This window comes from Emys orbicularis, chromosome 6, assembly GCF_028017835.1.
Source record: "Emys orbicularis isolate rEmyOrb1 chromosome 6, rEmyOrb1.hap1, whole genome shotgun sequence".
Lineage (NCBI taxonomy): Eukaryota > Metazoa > Chordata > Testudines > Emydidae > Emys > Emys orbicularis.
In genome coordinates, this window is record NC_088688.1 from 104,091,214 (window position 1) to 104,106,490 (window position 15,277).

Sequence of the window (15,277 nt, forward strand, 5' to 3'; positions counted from 1 at the left end):
AAACACAGGAAAAATGTTTAATATTCTGTATTAAACTCTTTGTTTAATCATGTACAGTAAAACATCTTTTAAAAAGTCAGGTTTCTAATCACGTTATAATATTAATAAAAATTGTTTTTCCTTTTAAGCATGAATGACGAATATACTTCATCTGAAGCATAAAAGTACTCGATTCTGGAAAAGCACGTGAAAGCACCTTTAGCTTTAAAATCAGGAAGAAGTATGAAAGAACAGTCTGTCTGATACTGAATTTCTGGGCCACAACATCTTACAGAGAACAAAAAATGGCTCTCTCTAAAAACATTGCTGCAAGTATCCTTGAAGAATGGTGTTTGGAGGAACCACTGTTTAGGTGTAGGAGACATCAGAATGTCAGGAAAAAACTGAGACTGATACGAATAATAGGTCTTTTCATGAGTATAATGGCCATTAGCACTTTCTCTCTTTCAATTAGTGCCTTTTTCAAGATGGAGCCACATAGCACAGAGATGACCAGTAGTCTAGGTAGCCAAAAGTCAATGCATGGGCATCAAAGAACTCTGTTGGACGTCAAGGAACAGAATCAAAATGGCACTCCAGATTCACCTATTTCTATGAAATATGAAACTGAACACAATAATGCAACAGAAGAACACTCCAAGGGAGAGTACCCAAAAGACCTTTTTTCTCTTGCGGAAAGAAGAAGGGGGGCAGTAATCCTCCATATCATGGGAATGATTTATATGTTCATAGCCTTAGCCATAGTCTGTGATGAGTTCTTTGTTCCTTCATTGACTGTCATCACTGAGAAGCTAGCCATATCTGATGACGTGGCTGGGGCAACATTCATGGCTGCTGGTGGTTCAGCTCCAGAACTCTTCACATCTTTGATAGGAGTCTTTATATCTCACAGTAATGTTGGCATTGGAACAATAGTAGGATCTGCAGTATTCAATATCCTGTTTGTTATTGGAATGTGTGCTTTATTTTCTAGAGAGATCTTGAACCTTACCTGGTGGCCGCTCTTTAGGGATGTGTCCTTTTATATCATGGACTTGATCTTGCTAATAATCTTTTTTTTGGATAATTTAATCATGTGGTGGGAGAGCTTAACACTACTGATAGCTTATTTTTGTTATGTGACTTTCATGAAATTCAACGTTCAAGTAGAAGAATGTGTGAAAAAAATTTTAAACAGGAACAAAGTTGAGAAGGTAACAACGGCAGATTCTGAACAAAAGGTTGGTTATTTTTTAATATGTATATAAATCTGAAATGCTTCTGTCTTAAGGGCCCTTGATGTGGTAAATATATGTGACATGGAGGTTTCTAGGTTTTCCCAAATATTTCTGTGATTTCCATTATAGTCCACTATACCAATCAACTGGCAAATAAGGCATGCAATAGCTTTTTGAAGCTTATTTACTCCCAGTAGCTTTTTACTCCATAATAGTCCAAGCCAACATTTACCATATCATGGTGTTTGAGATACTACAGTTTTCCTCCTATACTCTTAAATTAGACAGTAGCTTTAGTATCTCTTGGCAAATGCTGCCTTTTTTATGACTACCACAGCACTTTCTTCACCAGGAACAAGTAAACAAATTTGGAACAATATACAAAAGTACATCTTTTGTAAATTTATCTGTAGAACAGATTGGATCCTGTTATTTTTCCAGTTATTTGGATTTAGAACGATTTCATCACTTTTTAATAATTTTTATATGAATTAACTTTTCATTTTTCTTTGCAACATCTCAGTGATTACAATGGTATAGGGCTGAGCCTTTAATTTAAACAAATATCTTTATTGCACGTTATCTATCAGCTGAACATACTACAGTTATAAGCCTCATACTTGGGCCTTGTGATGAAAGCTGGAGATGTTTGTAATGGTATTCAATGGATCTGGTTATCATCAACTTGGTGAAGATAACTATAAAGAGAGTCTTTAAAAAGTAGATATTTAAGCTAATTAGAAAGCTGAATTCATAAATACTGCATGTAGGCAGTGTGGAATTTTGTCTCAGGGCTTTAGAATACTTGTGCAAACTTTGCATGTTGTCATCTAGGTGGGGTTTAATTGAGAGCCTAGTTGTATATGAACATGAGATGTTGGCATGGGGGGATTATTTACACAGAGATGATACAGTCACATTTTTTCATTAGTTAAAATTATGTTGTTCAGTAAAGTATGATAGAATTAGCCACCATTTTGTGTGTTTCTGCAGCAGCCACAAAATGGTGGAACAGAATAAAAATGATGATCTTGATCTCTCTATGTCTCTGTATACCTGTGAGTGTATTGTATACACACAGATAGATATATGTATGGGCTCCAATCCTGCTGCTGACAGCATACAGTCAGACTGGTGCACCTGTGTAGAATGCCAACTAAGTTAATGGGGCTTCACATGGTACTGCAGTCCACCTAGGTGGTGTTAGTTGTGGGACTGGAGACAGAAAATGATCAGAAAAATTTCCATCAAAATAACATTCAATGAAAATGGGAGGGAAAGTGAAATGTTTTTCATTTTCTGACCAGCTTTAGCATATATATATAATAATGTTTATATATAAAGAGACTCCTTTTGGCCTTTGTATTCCATCCATTTTCCCCAAACAGAGCTGTCAACTTTCTCTCTCTACATCTCTGTTTGAAAATTAAAAACGGAAGGAAAATAGCAAACAGCTATTTGCCTTAAATAATAAAGGGTCTTTCAAAAGTTGTATAAATATGTCTGCTTCTTAAGAATGAATTCTCTGGTAAGGAATTATAAAGACAATCGTATTTTATACTAAACGTGTTTCTGTAGGAAGTGGCTGAAGTATATAGAGTACTCATAATTAATCAGTCCATGGTTACCTTATCTATTAATCTTCTTATACAAGACATATGATGTTATAACCTGTCATACAACATCTATATACTATTTGAAGTTTTTCTCTCATCAAAATAAAAATGGAATCTGTCAATTGATTTGGATTATCCAGGTCAGTCTATTTCAGTCTATAAAGTAACAGTGTATTGTACATATATCATAAGGATTTATTTATTCTTTACTGAACAGAAGAATAAAATATTTGAAAGCCAAATAAAATGTTCTGAATGCACACTAAAGTACTCTTGATAGACTTGACTAATTAGACAAAAGCCATTTTGCAAAGTTCACTCATTTACTATATCTGAATAGTTAATTCATTTTCTTAAAGCTGACTCCATACCCATTTCAGCTCGTGCATTCCATCAGTGGTTCACTCATGTGCATGTATAGCTAAAGTAAAATGGGTATTAAAGAATCATAAAATTGTCAACTTTTTTCTAGAGAAGTTAGCTTTGCACCAGATTTGTGAAAAGACTGGGAAAGTGGATTCTGAGAGAATAGATACATATTTGTACGAGTCAGGTTGTAAAAGACTTTGGAAATTTCTATTAAAACTTTGAAATAATAATATATTAATTATCAATTCATTTAGTATTCATATGAAAAAAATTATCAGGATTAACTCATTTGGTAATAACAGGGCTGTCATATAGTAAGTGCTTCAATAAGAATCCTGTTGTAATTCTGCATTCATTTATTTACCATTAATCTAAAGTGTTAGATAATTGCTTTACATTGCTTTTTAAATGGGGGAAAAAAAGGAAAATGCAGCAGTCTCTCCTATAGAAATGTTAAAGGGTTCACTTTGTACAATCATTTCCTAAAGCAGAGAATAAAAATACTTATTGAGTGGTTAATCTCAGTGGCACATGGATGCTTACTCCCCAACCAATGGAGATTAGAAGAGCTGCAGAGGTGGTATTCTTGATCTTTGAAGGCAGAACTGCCTTACTTCCATACTATCCCTTCCTCCATAGGAAAAGTGCCATGGTAAAAAATTATAAAATTACCATACTTATATTCAAAAGCAACAAATGTAATTGTCCCTAATGCAAAATTGGCTTTTGTTAGATGTTTTTCTGTGGGGCATGGAATAGTGAGACAGCTTTTTGCAATCACAAGCTAGTGATTAAGGGTGTTTTCAGGGACTCCAACTGCAAAGGTTGTTTCATGCTTTTGGGTTTTGCAAGACTCACTAGATAATTTTCCTATTCCTTTTTGTTGTTTCTTCTAAATGTGCAGTACCAGCTCTACCATGGGTAAACTGGAAAGTGGTCAGCCAAGAAAACTGTTGTCTATGGTATTTATCTTTAAGACTTTATTGTAATCTGACAGCAGGTCAACAGAGTTCTGAGAGGTCTAAATAAAGAATCATAAAGCTGGATAGCTGAAGGGTTAAGTGGCTTAGCAACAAATCTCAACCTCAAAGAGTAAAAAATCTAGATGGTCATGACAGATGAAAAATATTTGAAAAGCTTAAAAGTCCTGTTGAAGTAGATGGCAATACTTTGATTATCAGTCCCTTTCAGTAAAAGTTTGCAGGAAACTTGCTATGCTCTAAGAGGGAAATTCACCCCATTGCAGGAGCCCTCATAATTAAGGCTAAAGCAGGGCGTAAGTAGTGTATACAGCACAGGGTGAATTTCATCCTATAAAGAACAATCTTCTGAGTCAACTGGTGTATTTTTAGTCTTAAATCATTTTGTTTGTCCGTCTAGCTACTTGCATAGAGATGGTGTAGATCACCCTATTGGTGTTTAAATATAAATCAATATGAATATCTCCTATCAAATTAAAAATAGGTCTTAATTACGTATGAAATTGTCTGTCTGCCTGTTAGTCTTTCTCAAGGATATTTCTAATGCTTGTGTCACCATATTGTTTAGGTGCCTCTTGAGTTTCACATAGATCTGAGATGTATAGGTGGCATCAGTAGATTGTGAGCACTGAAGCGCAAACAGAAAGCCATTTTTTGTGGTGTAGTCTTCTCTTGTTGTATGAATTATCTGTGTAAATCTGTGCATCTAGACAGGAACATCTGCATGCTGAGGGGTTTAAATTTAATGTGGGTTCACTTTAATCCTGTGTTTTCCAGCTGTTGTTCTTTAAATTTAAATATCCCTGCCCCCTTTAAAAAAAAAAGTACAGGTTAAGAAAATCTGGCAGAAGTTGACGTGGGCAAAGGCATGCTAACAACAATTTAGTGAAACAGATGAGAATGGTACAGATTGCAAGCTCCTTGGGGGTGAAGCCTATGTGGTCCTTAGTATTTTCTAGAGCACCAAACATACCGACAGTGCTCAGTGAAAAATTGTGATAATCCTCCTCCTCAGTTCCATTCTGCCTTTGGGGAAGCACAACCTGCTGAGCAGCATGGTGAGCTCTGCAGGGATGTACAAACAGGAGGGGGAAGGAAGGAGGACAGATAAAAGGGGGAAGAGATCAGAGAAGAGACACAGAACAAAAGTGGACAGACAAATGGGGAGGTACCAGGGGATGATTAAAATATGAACATAAGGGCAAACCTAGTAGTGTAGTAGCAGCACATCACAATTCAGAACCAACCTTGGTCTTTGGTTTCCAGGCCAGCAAGGGGCTGGAAGTGCTGTGAATGGATGACACACAGACTGGCATAGAAGCCTTAAGTTTCTGACTAGTGATCCTATACAGGAGTAGCATGGAAGAGCTTTTAGAAAGAACCACATTTATTAACCCATGCCCTTGCTAGTTGGATGGAGGGGATAAAAGGAAAGAGGTAAGGACTGAAATAAAGGATGGGAAGAGTAAAACAAAAACCAGCATGGGGGTAAAAGTGGAGAGGTACAGATAAACATACAACTGTACAAAATCTAAGGAGAGGAAAGAGAAAATGAGAAAGGAATAACTTTGAAGGTAGTGAAAACAAGGATTATAGCAGTTTTATTGGTTGCCTCCACAGAGAAACAAAAGATTGGAATGCCAATGCAAGGGAATGAAGGGAGGGATAGCTCAGTGGTTTGAGCATTGGCCTGCTAAACCCAGGGTTGTGAGTTCAATCCTTGAGGGGGCCATTTAGGGATCTGGGGTAAAAATCTGTCCCTGGATTAGTCCTGCTTTGAGCAGGGGGTTGGACTAGATGACCTCCTGAGGTCCCTTCCAATTCTGTGATCTCTATTAGCAGATCTGCCTTCAGCTGAGGTGCAATAGCGGGGTAGTCTACCCTGCCACTGAAAATGTTGAACCTTTTCTGTAGGTAGAAGGCTTCAATCTGTTCTTGAGATGGCAACTTCCACCTCGTTAAGTACAATTACGTTATTACATTACAGTCTTCCCGCACCAATGTTGGCACATAGGACAGAAACTAGTCTCTTCCATTCCTCTGTCATTTGCTGCTGCTTCTATCTGTTCTATATTGTTGAAATCAACTGTTCTGCTCTCCCTACTAAGGGTTCTTCTAAAGGTTTTTTTATGGGCAGCCTTGTTTCCTCACACAAGTTAGCTTCCACTTGACAGCTTCATGTGGGAGTCTGTGTGCTGGCATCTGGAGTAGATGCCCCAAATGTTTCCAGCCTTTCCATCTCATTCTACTGGAAATTAGCTGCTGGTTGGAGATTTCTCAGGTTTCTTCATCAATGATGAAATCTTTCAACAAATGCCCAGAATCTTTCCTAGGCACTTGCTTTTGAATGTGTCTAGTTTTCTAGTTGTAGTAGATCTCCAGCTCTTACAGCCATATGTTAATTCTGAGCTTATGGTTGAATTGAAAATTCTCAGTTTTGTTCTGGTGCTGTATATCTTTCATTTCCATATGTTGCTGGGTTTAGTAAATGCTGTGGATGGGTGCCTTTCCTACCCTTGATTTCACTTCCCTCTTGAGGTCTTCATTGGCCAATATGCTTCCAAATTAGGTGGACAGTTCTATTTTCTTGATATGTTTGCCTTCTAATGAAATGTTAGTAGTCAGTGTCTGGGTTTCAATTATGTTTGTTTTTGTATAATTAATTTTGAGCCCTTCTTGGCCTGCTGTTTTTGCTGGTTTGTCTATCTTTGTAACTTTTTTGAGTTGTTGCTCAATAGTGCAATATTATCAGCAAAGTCTGGTCTTCTGGACATTTTCCATCTCCCCATCCTATACCAGTGTTTCTGTTACTATTGCACTATTGCACTTGTGCAGTATTGCACAAGTTAAAAATTACTTAGACAAGTTAGATGTCTTCAAGTCACCAGGGCCTGATGAAATGTATCCTAGAATACTCAAGGAGCTGACTGAGGAGATATCTGAGCCATTAGCGATTATCTTTGAGAAGTCATGGAAGATGGGAGAGATTCCAGAAGACTGAAAAAGGGCAAATATAGTGCCCATCTATAAAAAGGGAAATAAAGACAACCCAGGGAATTACAGACCAGTCAGCTTAACTTCTGTACCCGGAATGATAATGGAGCAAATAATTAAGCAATCAGTTTGCAAACATCTAGAAGATAATAAGGTGATAAGTAACAGCCAGCATGGATTTGTCAAAAACAAATCATGTCATACCAACCTGATAGCTTTCTTTGACAGGGTAACAAGCCTTGTGGATGGGGGGGAAGCGGTAGACGTGGTATATCTTGACATTAGTAAAGCTTTTGATACTGTCTCGCATGACCTTCTCATAAATAAAGTAGGGAAATGCAACCTAGATGGAGCTACTATAAGGTGGGTGCAAAACTTGTTGGAAAACCATTCCCAGAGAGTAGTTATCAGTGGTTCACAGTCATGCTGGAAGGGCATAATTGGCAGGGATCAGTTCTGGGTCCGGTTATGTTCCATATCTTCATCAATGATTTAGATAATGGCATGCAGAGTACAGATATAAAGTTTGCGGATGATACCAAGCTGGGAGGGGTCGCAAGTGCTTTTGGGGATAGGATTAAAATTCAAAATGATCTGGACAAATGGTCTAAAGTAAATAGGCTGAAATTCAATAAGGAAAAATGCAAAGTACTCTATTTAGGAAAGAACAATCAGTTGCACAAATACAAAATGGGAAATGACTGCCTAGGAAGGAGTACTGCGGAAAGGGATGTGGGGGTCATAGTGAACCACAAGATAAATATGAGTCAACAGTGTAATGCTGTTGCAAAAAAAGCAAACATTATTCTGGGATGTATTAGCAGGAGTGTTATAAGCAAGACACGAGAAGTAATTCTTCTGCTCTACTCCTCTCTGATTAGGCCTCAGCTGGAGTATTGTGTCCACTTCTGGACACCACATTTCAGGAAGGATGTGGACAAATTGGAGAGAGTCCAGAGAAGAGCAACAAAAATGATTAAAGGTCTAGAAAACATGACCCATGAGGAAAGATTGAAAAAATTGGGTTTGTTTAGTCTGGAAAAGAGAAGACTGAGAGGGGACATGATAACAGTTTTCAAGTACATAAAAGGTTTTTACAATGAGGAGGAAGAAAAATTGTTCTTCTTAACCTCTGAGGATAGGACAAGGAGCAATGGACTTAGATTCTACCAGTGGAGGTTTAGGTTGGACATTAGGGAAAACTTCCTAACTGTCCGGGTGGTTAAGCACTGGAATAAATTGCCTAGGGAAGTAGTGGAATCTCTATCATTGGAGATTTTTAAGAGCAGGTTAGACAAACACCTGTCAGGGATGGTCTAGATAATACTTAGTCCTGCCACGAGTGCAGAGGACTAGGCTAGATGACCTCTTGAGGTCCCTTCCAGTTCTATGATTCTTCATTATCTAGTCAGTAGAAATGCCAAACAATAGCAGCGATAAAATGGAGCCCTGTTTTATGCCAGTCTGTTGTCTGGTTATTCACCCTTACAGAGCACATTGCCTTTCTGTACATGGCCTTGATAATGTTAATGACTTTAGCTGGGATTCTGTAGGACTGAAGAATATTCCACAATGTACATCTTTGCAGACTATCAAATGCTTTTTGAAAATCAATGTAATTGATGATATGGATAACTTGCCATTCTATATGTTCTTTTATGATGGTTCTTAGTGTGAATATCTGATCTACACAGGATTTCTTGGACTTGAATCCAGCCTGTTCTTCTGTAAGCTTCACATTCACTGTCACTTTCATCCTGTGTAATATCACACTGTATAAAGCTTTCTCTCTATAACAGAGAGTAATGTAACTTGTCTCCAGTTGTTCCAGTTAGTACAATCACATTTTTGTGGTATTCTGGCAATGATTCAGTGTTTCCACTGATCTGGAGGGGTCTCTTTTTTCCCAAACTTAATTGAACAGCTGTGTCAGGCTCATTTGGGTGATGGTAACAGGTGCTTTTAGCATTTTTGCTGTGATTTGGTCATCTCCTGCTGCTTTGTTATTTGTCAGCTTCTTGACTGCAGCCCACTTGTGACATCTATATTGGACCATTGTTAATGTCAAGTTGATCAGGTTCAGATGTTTGAAATCTGGTACTGGAGTGGAGCTGCATCTGTTGAGGACTTCTTTGAAATGCTCTGCTCATCTGTTCTACCTCATTTGCAAGCATTTTTCCATCTTTGCTTTTTATTGGTCCATTTCCTGTTTTGAAATTTCCACACAGGGTTAAGTCACTTGGTAAACAGCCCTATGGTTTCCTATCCTCCTTTGCTTTTTTCAGTATTTCATTGGTCTTAGCATTTGGGAGTTTTTCTTTCAGTTCTTTTCTTTCCTTGATGAGACACTAGGTCTCTTGGCTTATCCATTTCTTTGTCTATTTTGATATCCAAGCTGCAGCTTGAATCACATTGTTCCTGAGCAGTGCCCATTTTTCTACGGGTACAGTCTGTATCTCGCCATCTTCTGCCTCTGGCAGTGCCTCAAATCTGTTCCATAGTTCAAACTGGAATTTCTCACTGTATTCTTTGGTTTTCAGTTTTAAGTCCAGTTAAAACAGCATAAGTAAAGCACATCATTTTAGGTAATGGACGATTTTGAGGAAGGCTATGTTTCAGGTTTTTTGTACAAGATTTTGTGACAAGGATACTCATTGTTGAGGAAAGACTCAAATCTCATCACCTGGTAAATTCCAAAACCAGCTCCGTTTGGCAACTAAAAATAGTATGTGGGTGGCACTGAAATGTTGTGAAATGACATCTGTTTCAGAGAGAATAACATTCTTGACAAATAGGCTTAAAGTTATGTACTAGCCAGTTTTAAATAAGCATCTGCATATTAAGAGAAATTATCTTTAAAATATAAATAATTTTTACCAGTGAGACATGGTTTGAAATGATCTTATTGCTGACTTTCTTGTTTTGAAAAGTCTTAATAGGTTACATTCAGTGTCACATATGCTACTTTAAGAGGTGCAGTACTCTATACAGATTTAAAAGACTTGGCACATTACAGTAAATTGCAATAATTGCACTATAAATGACATGCAATTAACAAGTGAAATTTTCAGATATCTTTAGGCAATGCCCTACTTTCAGATAATTATAATAGAAAAAAATTACCCTATTCAATATTACCAGGTTGGATCCGATATATAATTGCTTACGGTAAAATCTTAGTCACCATGCACAGCCAGAGTAAATGTGGCACCTACTAAAGTTTTGTGTTTAAGTTACTGTTGTGGCCTGCTGAGCTTACTTTACTCAGCACTTTTCACCAGTGAATCCACATAGTTTGCAGACCTTCTAGCCATGAACCTACCCTATCCCAGCTTGCTCCCTTTCCTCTAGTGCGACAATGGAGAGAGAGTTTGTGAAGCACTATTTTGTGATTCATACGGAGTTCGGAATCTCCCTCCCTCAGCCTTTCCACAGCTGGCCAGCCCGCCTCTTTCCCCTTCCACACACACCAGTCCCACTGCCTTTGGGATCCTGCATGCCTACACAAGGAGGAGACTGGATTTTCCTCACAGTGTGCAAATATTGCATCATTAAAATTAGTGGGCCAAATTCTGGCCTGATCAAGACTTAAAGGTGTAAACACAATGACTATCTGCTTGTATTTGTCTTAAAAAGAATTGGGGAAACTTCTATGTAAATCACTGCGGTAGCTCAGAGAGCAATATATGGTGCTACTAAAGTTGCACTAAAGACTTTGGAGTGGTGCTAAACCTTAGGATTCTCACTGATGCACATGATTCTTACTAGCTGTTTCTAGGCAGCAGTTGGAACCATTAAATAGATATTATTCTCAGTTTTTCATAGCATCTACCATTAATTGATCCTCAGAGGAGCAATGATTATAGTGATTTTCACCTTCAGATTATCTTGTTTTTGTATGTATTCCCCTGGGTTAGCAGGCTAAATGTGGCAGCATAAAAATGTGAGACAAATAAATGCTCTTACATCATGGCCACCCACAAAGTTTTAGATCATATAACCAGTGTTAATTACAAAGGGGAAAGGAAGACTGAAGATTTAACACCTTTGGTCAGAACAGATCCATCATCTTATTAAAAGAACCATTAATTAAAAACAAGTCAGATAATATTTCTTAAAGCCATAGTAATGGCATTGTAACTTAACGTGTACACGTGTTGTTAAGAGTTTGATAATTTGAGCCATTGAAAATAGCACACATTCCTCTGACTCCATATTACAAAATGCCTTTGCCCCATATTATATCATCTTTGCACATTCACAAATAGCTTTTTCTAGTTATTGTCAGTTTTGTTATTGTAGCATCCAGAGGCCCCAGTCTGGATCAAGACCTCATTATGCTAGGTTCTGTACAAGGTGGGTGAGGTAATATCTTTTATTGGCCCATCTTCTGTTGGTGAGAGAGAAGCTTTTGAGCTTACACAGAGCTCTTCTTCAGGTTATGTACAAACACATGTAAAATCAGTCCCTGCCCTAAAGAGCTTACAATAGAAGAAGACAAATTGCATATGACAGGTTTGGGGAAGGAGATGTGATCCAATGTATACAATTTTCATATAATTCTATACATTTACTTAGTCACAGTCAGACTGAAATACCCTTAATTACATCAGCGCTAATTGGGGCTGCTAGAAAAGTAGCTCCATTTGATAGGAAAAATATTGTATGACACTATGAATGAATTTTACGTGCACCTGCTGTAGAACCAAACACAATCAACTAATAACTCTTCATTAACCTTTGAAGACATAGGACCTGATGGGACACTAGACAGGGAGGGCTCTGAGTTACTACAGAGAATTCCTTCCCAGGTGTCTGGCTGGTGGGTCTCGCCCACATGCTCAGGGTCTAACTGTTTGCCATATTTGGGGTCAGGAAGGAATTTTTCCCTGAGTCAGATTGGAAGAATCCCTGGGGAGAATTTAGGGGTTGCTTTCCTCTGCAGCATGGGCATGTGTCACTTGCAAGTTTAAACAAGAATAAATGGTGGATTCTCTGTAACTTGAAATCTTTAAATCATGATTTGAGGACTTCAGTAACTCAGCCAGAATTTAGAGTCTATTACAGAAGTGGGTGATGAGGTTCTGTGGCCTACAGTGTGCAGGAGGTCCGATTAGATGATCAGGATAGTCTCTTCTGACCTTAAAGTCTATGAGTCTTTAATATCTATTACTATGGGGGAAATGACCAGTTATTTTGCTACCAATTAGAGCGGGGCAGAGAAAGGTAATTCTGTTGTGTGGATGGATTTTGATATTTCAGAATTTAGTTTTGTTTCAATTAGGAGCAAAAACAAAAAACTTTCAAAATTCTCTACAAAAGGGAATGGTCCCCATCTCCAGGCAGTCCACATGACAGGGTTGTCCTGGAACTGTGGGTCCTGGAAGGCCTGGGTTTCCTGGCCCCAAGGCAGTTCACATGTCTGGCTGTCCCAGAGCCACAGACCCTGGAAGCCTGGAGTCATCAACAGCACACCAGGTGGGTTGCTGAAAAGCCAGGCAGGAAAGTGGGCAGATTTCTGCTGGAACCCATGCAAGATTCCATCAGAACTTAATCAGATTGTGAAATATTTTGATTTTGCCAAATCATCGAATTCTAATGAAGCAATGTTTTGTCTAAATGTTTCCAGCCAGCTCTATGGCCAATATAAAACGGTCCCTGTTGGACCCCATTGAAATCATTGGCAAAACACCTATTGATTTAAACTGGAGCAGGAACAGGTCCTATGTCTTCAGAGGTCAATGAGGAGTTATTCTTTTTGATTGTGTTTGGTACAACAGCAGGTACAAGGTTCAGAGCTCACATTGCTTCCAAATCAGCTTTAAAAAAATCCACTACTGTTCTGGAATCAGCTGTAACTGAAAGTTTACTTTGGCAATTTTTACAGTCCCACTGTATGCGCAAAGAGAGCCAGTTTTATCAATGAAATTCAGAGAATAATTATTTCTTCAGTTAAGATATTATGCATTGATCTATTACCAATCTACTCTTCTCCACCCAGTTACAAATATATTCATTTAAGTGGATAGCCATAAATATCTATGACCTTGACTGGCTTTTTTAAGGTGAGGTGCGGGAACAGGCTTAAAAGACATATGCTTGATGATATTAACAGCTCTAAAAAGCACTAACACTTAAAGAAAAAATAGAACAGTGTAAAATTGTTTTATGTTGTAGGAGAAATAAACGCATCAGGAAATATTACTGCAAGCTTCACTGGCAATTTAATCATAAATTATGCTCAGGAATTAATCCTGCTTTATCACCTCTTAACTGCTTACTGCTGTGAGACTAGCCTAAAGTAAATGGTATTACCAGTGACATTTATTGCATAACCACCTAGTGTCAACATTTCACCCTTTTACACTGCTGTAGAACAGCTCTAGCTAATGTAGAACACCCTTTAAGGAAGCGGAGGGTTTGCTGACAGACCCAGTATTTAGGCTTCAAGGCCTATCTACTTACACAGGCTTTTGCTTGAAGAACTGTATGGGAGGAATCTGAGATTCTCTGTGTGGGCAGGGATTGGGGGTGTGAGTCTGAACTTTCTTTGGGGTTGATATTTAATATTATGATAATTTTGTTGTTCAATCAATGTACTGTGTAGGTGCTTAAAGATCAAATAAATCAAAATCCTTTTGATTTCCTATTAGATTCCGTTCTGTCACAGTGATTAGTTAGTTAACACTTATGACAGATTTACATTTTTAATGAAAAACATTACATTTTTTTAAACATATCTTGGAATTCTGGAATTGCAATAATACTGCAAAAGTTGGGTGTGGGGTAGTTGGAAATAATTCATATTATCCAGGTATCCATTACAAGATAAACCTCTCAAATAATTTGAAAACCTCATGTTGTGCAATAGCTGATATATCTGCATGATGTTATTAATATTACCCTAGTCCTCCCATCCCCCTTAATGTTTATTATAACCACTTGTAGTGTCTTGTTTCAATTTATCGTGTATACTCTTTGAGGTAAGGGGACGTGTTCATATATGCCTGGCAAATTGAGACCTTGATCTTGGCTGTGTTGGGTGCTACAGCAATACAAATAGTAATCAATCATGAAAAAAATAATCTGAACAGTCTGGATTAATTAAACAAATGATTCTCTTCCCTATATTTTGGATACCAGAACAAATGGTCTCCATAGGAGTTAAATCCACCAACTCAAGATGCAGATCCAAAGCAAGTTTGTTTTGGGAATTATGGAATAATGAAGCCAGCCTGGCTGGAATTTATAGATACACTGCCTGTAACTACTCCCATTAAAGTCAATGGCAAAATTCCTGTGGAAAAATAATGGGAGAATGATCAAGACCTAGGGCTGCCAGCAGTGGTGGATTTAGAGTTAGTGGGGCCCTGGGCACAGCTTCATTTTTGGGGGTCCCCCTTTGGGACCCAGCCAAGAAAAAGAACATTCTCTCTTATCCCCACCCCCTGTTTTTCATTTTTTCCCCTTCCTCCTCCTCCTATATTATAAGTAATGGGAAGTAAATGAAAAAAAAATGAGGTACCTTGATTGGGGCAGGGGGTTGGGATTCAGAAGGGGGTGTAGGGTGCAGGCTCTGGGCTGGAGCAGGTGGTTGGGGTGCGGAAGGAGGGTAGGGGGTGGTACTTGGGCGGCATGGCTCCCAAAGCGAATGGCACACACACCCCTCCAGCAACGGCTCCTTGGCGAGGGGGCGGCCAGGGGGTCTCTGCATGCCAATGCCCATAGATGCCGCCCCTGCAGCTCCCATTGGCTGCAGTTTCCGGCCAATGGGAAGTCGGTACTTGGGGCAGGGGCAAGGCGTGGAGACACACCCACACCCAGGGGCCGCAGGGACATGCTGGCCACTTCCGGGAGTGAAGCAGCGTGAACGTAGGGCGGCAGAGCAGGCAGGGAGCCACCTTAGCCCTGCTCCGCAGCTGCTGGCATGTCTCTGCGTGCTCCTTGTGGGGAGGGGGACAGCGGGTCTCCGTGCTCTACCCTGCGTGGGGGTAGTGCGTGGAGCCGCCTCCCCCCGCACACACACACACACCAGGGGCATGCAGAGACATGCCAGCAGCCAGCCGCTTCCGGGAGTGGCGTGGGGCCACCAACCACGGCA

At 39.1% G+C, this 15,277-nt stretch overlaps 1 protein-coding gene across 1 annotated transcript in view; it reads left to right on the plus strand.

The window, feature by feature from the left end:
* Positions 1-284: 284 nt before the first annotated feature.
* The window catches only part of SLC24A2 (solute carrier family 24 member 2), a 174,692-nt gene continuing 159,699 nt past the window's right edge, over positions 285-15,277 (plus strand). The window contains exon 1 of the mRNA XM_065406686.1: positions 285-1,220. Within this exon, the coding sequence (XP_065262758.1) occupies positions 285-1,220 (936 nt within the window). The remainder of the gene's footprint in view (positions 1,221-15,277) is intronic.